We start from the raw sequence: 5,337 nt of genomic DNA on the forward strand, positions 1-5,337 counted from the left end.
GGGGTGACCAGCCCCTCCCCACCCAGCCCCACCCTCCCCACCCAGCCCCTCCCCACCCAGCCCCTCCGCACCCTCCCCTCCCCACTCAGCCCCACCCCACCCTCCCCTCCTCACCCAGCCCCTCCCTCCCCACCCAGCCCCTCCCTGCAAGACGGACGGACACAATAATCCCGTGGGCTGGTGTAACCAGGAGGTTCCTACCAGTACGAGGTTCTCTGAATGCCACGACTAGCAAGGTTCTCACAATGTTCGCGCAATTGACCCAAACATCTGTGGATCGCGTAAAGCACGACAGATCCCGTCTCTGGGGAAACAGGGTTTGTGAACAAGTGGATGGCATAAATGAAGAGTTGCACTGCATTAAACTCTCAGAGTTATGCTCTAATCTGTCCCGTGTTTTTGTGTTATTTGTGTCGTACATCCCACACACCTCGTCGAAACTCTCCATGTTTGCACAAACCAGATGGGTTCAGGTGTCCAGTTCACGTGAACGTTGTTACCAGGAGAGAACTCGAAGAAGCAGGATGAGTCTCAGTACAACCTGGGTCACACTCACAAAGGCACTGATATCATCATCTAAGAACAATGAAGGAAAGAGAAATTAGACCAAAAACAACCGTGTTACAGACGAAATCCAGTCTGAATCAGACTATTGCCCCATTAAAAAGCTGGAGATGCGAGTGCCCTTTATGAGAGTGATTCAACCGGTAGCAGAGCCGTGCTGTTGTTGGAGCTCACTCACTCTCGATCCGCACTTCTTGAGGTGCCCGTTCGGGATTCATCCTCAGCCCATTGCACAGAAGCTCCCGCCTCTCCCCTTCTCTACCTCATCTCTCTTCCTCCCCCCTCTGTCCCTCTCCCTCTCAACAATGAGTCTTCCACGTACAATGCTGCAATCTCATGGAATTATGTCACCAAATAAGTTCACTCTGAAATTGCAATTTGAAGTGATAACTCGAGTTCCTAGTGAATGTCGTTGTAATAGTTTTGGACTCCACGTAGAATATAGCGCTGTGGAAATTTTACACATGCAAAGTTCAATATCTCACTACCTATGCTCTATTACATTCATAAGTGTTTTAAAATTGTGGCTTAAACCGTGTGTACAGGGGAAGGACAACAAACAAAACACAAAAAGCAGTTCTAAAGAAATGACTTTTTAATGTAGTTTTTTTTTATATCTGCCGCTCGAAGCTGCTATTTAGGCACTGCAGCTTATGTTTCTATTGCTAATCTCCATAGTTCACTATTCCTGTATCTGCTGCTAGTTTCCTGGTTTTATCAGTATTTGCACAATTGTTTTCATTTTTTCATATATTACATGAGCTCTTGCACGGTTTAAAACGAGTTCAAACCCTGACTGGGGGTTCACGCAGCTGAGCATCTCTGCGGTGTTGATAAAATCAGTGTCACTTTTTGTGGGGAAGTCTGCAGTGGTTGTACTATGGGTAAACTCGCCCCCATCATAGGAATGTGGATTTTTCACAAGTGGCCCAGAGCTATAAACAGGATGAGCACCACTACAATGCCCACTTGAGAAGGAAATCACCGAGACTTTAAATCTGGGTATCCCGAAGTGTTAATAGATAGAGGCAGCATAGTTAAGTGAATACTATATGTAGGCACAGTCTTTCATCACAGGCAAAAAGGCCCAAAACATCAAACAGCTAGCAACAAACTGCACTCTCAAAGTTGGAATAGATAAAAGTTTACTCGTTTCTTGAATTCAGCAAGGTTATTGTTATGAGAGCTTAGGGAAAGAAATAATCGTGGTAGGAGGGAATGCAATGCAGTAGTGCAAGGGAAGAAGCAGAGCGATAAGTGAGGTGACCTGCAGTGCAGTGGTTGAGTGGGTGGGTGTTGTAGAGTGAGTGGACGAGCGAGTGAGTGAGTGAGTGACTCGTGGTGAGTCTAAGTTTGGTGCTTAAACACGGTGTGACGGACGAGATGAAACAGCCTGGTGGAGAGTCCTCAATGTGAGTGGACATGTGAAGAGATATAATAATTAATTAAAACTCATATGCAATTAAATGAATGTTTTTTTTGTTCAATACACACAGAGGATGTAGCTGGGGAAGTGCATCTGTGCCACTGTGAGATTCCAGCCACTAAAGCGATCGTGAATCACGAGAAGGGCCCAGTAACCCAAGACACGCAAGAGAAGATCACTGGGTGGCACGCTGATCATACACGTGCTCACATTCCCGACATTCTAGAGTTCCAGGACAGGCCGTGCCTCTCCCTAGGCAGCAGCTGATGTTCATTCATTTTGTGTTGACAAATCTCATAGAAAATCATTGTTCATGTATAATCATAATAATAATACTGTTTACTTCTATAGATTGTCATTTCGTGAAAATTGCATTTCTAATTTCTGTTAAATTTTTAAGGCTTAGCATTTGCACGGGTTAAATCACAGCCAAGCGGGAAGGAAGACAGCCAGAACCGGTGCCAAACTGGAAAAGTTGAATAACTCTCACACCTAAATTTAGCAACAATCAGATACGTAACATCATTTTAAACTGCATCAAACATCTTTAGGTAAATCTGGAAAGTCGGAATTAAATGGTGTTCACCAACTCGGGTGGCTCTAATTGAGCTACATTTGGTTGTGAGAATTGTTCAACTCACCGGTCAGTAAGCTGAAACGAGTCATTCGACATATTGTTAAATGCTTGTACTCGTGACAATTAAAAAATAGCTATGTTGGATGGTGGAGAGTTTTACGAAACATATTTGGCCAGATCATTACCGTGGCCTCACCCAAACATCCATTACGAATCAAAGTAAAAGCAGCTGGGCAGTCGATTCCACACTTCCGTTGTGACGCTCGCCGTTCCTCCAGGATGGCAGCGACTTGCCGGCGCTTCGCAGCCTCCAGGAGAAGAGCCCCTCCTCGAGGGGAACGACACCAGCGTGGAGCGCTCGATGACCACGGCGCAGGTGAAGCTGGGCTGCGCGCCCAAGGAGACGCCGCCTGACACGAGCGCAGCGCAGTGAGCGCAAACGTCGCAGGGCAGGACGCGCGCGAGGCGGCGCGATGCGGGGCCGCAGCGCGCCACGGGCCGGTAGATCACGGCCAGCGCAGTGGTGCCCTGGCTGCCCTGCTGCTCCACGGAGCTCCAGTCGATGTCCACCGTACATGGAGCTGTGGGGAGGCCGAGAGGAAACGGTGTAGCGATGGTCGTAAAAATGCAGACGCAACACTTCCGCTGGAATGCGAATTAAGTTTGTCAATTCAATTCGGTATTCTACGAGACGTCGATCTGAGCGTTTGATTTAAGCGGACGAGGGTGAAGCGTAACGCCGTCTGTGTGCTCACCCGAGTTCCTGCGAGCAGTCGGAGGATGAGGAGGGGTCTGCGATGCAGCAGGAGATCCCGCTCCAATTCCTGTGGCCACGTAAGGTCCGTCATGCGAACTTGACTTCCCTTGTGAATATTGTCTCTCCTCCGCTTCAGAGGCGACAGAAGATCGATGCTCTGCGTACCTGATCGTACCCCGATCCGACTTTTTAAAGACGGAAACGGGACAGTTACTGCAGCCCCTAGTCCAGACGGTGAACGTAATTATGCCAAGAGACGGCAGGAAAATGCTGGGACCCAGAGCCATGAGTGGGACACCCCCGAGGCTTTCCCCCCTGAACCCAGAGACGGTGAACATGAAGCCAAATACCAGGAAGACGCTGAGAACGCCGACAGTCACCCCAGTCCTGGCGTTGATGTTATCGGCGTGCATCCTCTGGTCTGCCTCGACGAGCACGGCAGAGGAGAGGAAATGCATTGAACTGAGTTTGCTCTGCGTCGCACTCTGCGGTCTGCTACTTAACACTGCGCGGGACAGCTGCGCAGGTTGCGACTGTTAAAAACACTTCTTGAGTGCAATATCTTTCTAAAAATGACTTTTAACAAAACCCCGGACTGAGGCTATAAACGGACTGGGAATGATGACAACGGCTGCCAGTGGAATACCAGGAATTTGATAGAAGTGATGCTGCACTTCCTGCGAGGGATGCAGGCATGCGGAAAAAGAGTTTTAGTTGCTGGCAGAAGGGTGGAGATTTGGAGCAGAAGGTATAGTAGGATTAAACGTGTTATATGATGACTCGTATCGAACATGGTCCATTAATATACAGGAGGCTAGCCATAAACTTAAAATGAATAAGGAAATTGGTGGGATTTTGTGAACAACAGTTAATGCAGTTCTGTAACCATGTTGGAATGTTTGGTTCATAGGGATGGAAAGGGAAGCTCGATGTCTTTACACCATCTCTGTGTTCACTCACCTGGGTGGATCCTGGCAGCTCCTTATTAAAGAGCCATCGCAGACCAAGGTAATGAGGATTGCCTTCGAGGCAGAAGACATTTTGGAGGAACATTGCAAAACTATTCTCCGGCCAAATAATGGCCACTTTCGTCTAGTCCGATGCGTGTACCTATCCCAGCGTGGGATACCGTGGCTGTTATGGAAAGGTGTTGATGATGCGGCTTCAAAGCCTTTGAACCTGCCTTGTAGGCTCCAGTCTTAGTGGCAAATGACAGCCAGAGCCTTAGTCCCTTGTTAACGTTCCTGTCCAACCTACGTGGGCAGACACCTTTGGCATGGGAGAGAAGGACTTGTCAGGCTCTTTGGAGATGACATTTCAGCAAAGATAGAAAAGTGAGTCTAAAACAGTTGCAGGCATGGTGCACCCAATCTCAAATACTGTTCTGCCCATCGTTTACGAAGGGGAGAGGTGAATAACCCAGCCGGCTTCCATGTTGAAGGCCAAGTTAGAGGAATTAATTTCTGCTGGCGTAGCTCAAGACAGCTGGTGGGTCTCGTAGACAATTCTCAATGCCGCGAATTTGTCGAGCTCTAGGTAGGGCCCATTTGCTTGACCATCCTCAAAGGACATGTCTGACACTGGAGAGGATTTCTGAGGGCTGCCCTCTTCTGTGGTGGAAGGTTCAGGGCTGGAGCCAATACCTGTGACCTCTTACAAGGTTGGCGCCGATATCTGCGCACCGCACGCCTGCCCACCATTGCCATGGGCGGCTCCCGAATGAGAGAGGGGAGTAACACTGGGTGGAACAGTGCTCGCACATGAGAATAGGAACACTGGGTGGAACAGTGCTCACCCATGAGAGGGACACTCGGTGGAACACCAGGAAAGCGACCTAAAGGCAGTGACAAATAATCTGAAATCAGTTGCAAACTATTTTTTAAGTCATTCTCAAATATATGTACACCATACTGTGGCATTGACCGTGTGACCTATTACACAGTATCGCTGACCCTGGTTGACAGTTGTATTGTGTTTATTACACAAACTAAATAAACCAATGCCATTGACTGA

General features: G+C 48.4%; 1 protein-coding gene across 1 annotated transcript; it reads right to left on the reverse strand.

Moving 5' to 3' along the window:
- Positions 1-1,354: 1,354 nt before the first annotated feature.
- Positions 1,355-5,184, reverse strand: TMEM215 (transmembrane protein 215). The gene is made up of 2 exons (XM_078867821.1): positions 3,323-5,184; positions 1,355-3,148 (listed from the first exon to the last, which is right to left on the reverse strand). Exons 1-2 carry the CDS (start codon positions 3,780-3,782, stop codon positions 2,775-2,777), a joined length of 834 nt encoding a protein of 277 aa, XP_078723947.1. The 5' UTR covers positions 3,783-5,184; the 3' UTR covers positions 1,355-2,774.
- Between the last annotated feature and the right edge of the window lie 153 nt (positions 5,185-5,337).

This window comes from Lampetra fluviatilis, chromosome 24 (genome assembly GCF_964198595.1).
Source record: "Lampetra fluviatilis chromosome 24, kcLamFluv1.1, whole genome shotgun sequence".
In the NCBI taxonomy this organism is placed as follows: Eukaryota; Metazoa; Chordata; class Hyperoartia; order Petromyzontiformes; family Petromyzontidae; genus Lampetra; species Lampetra fluviatilis.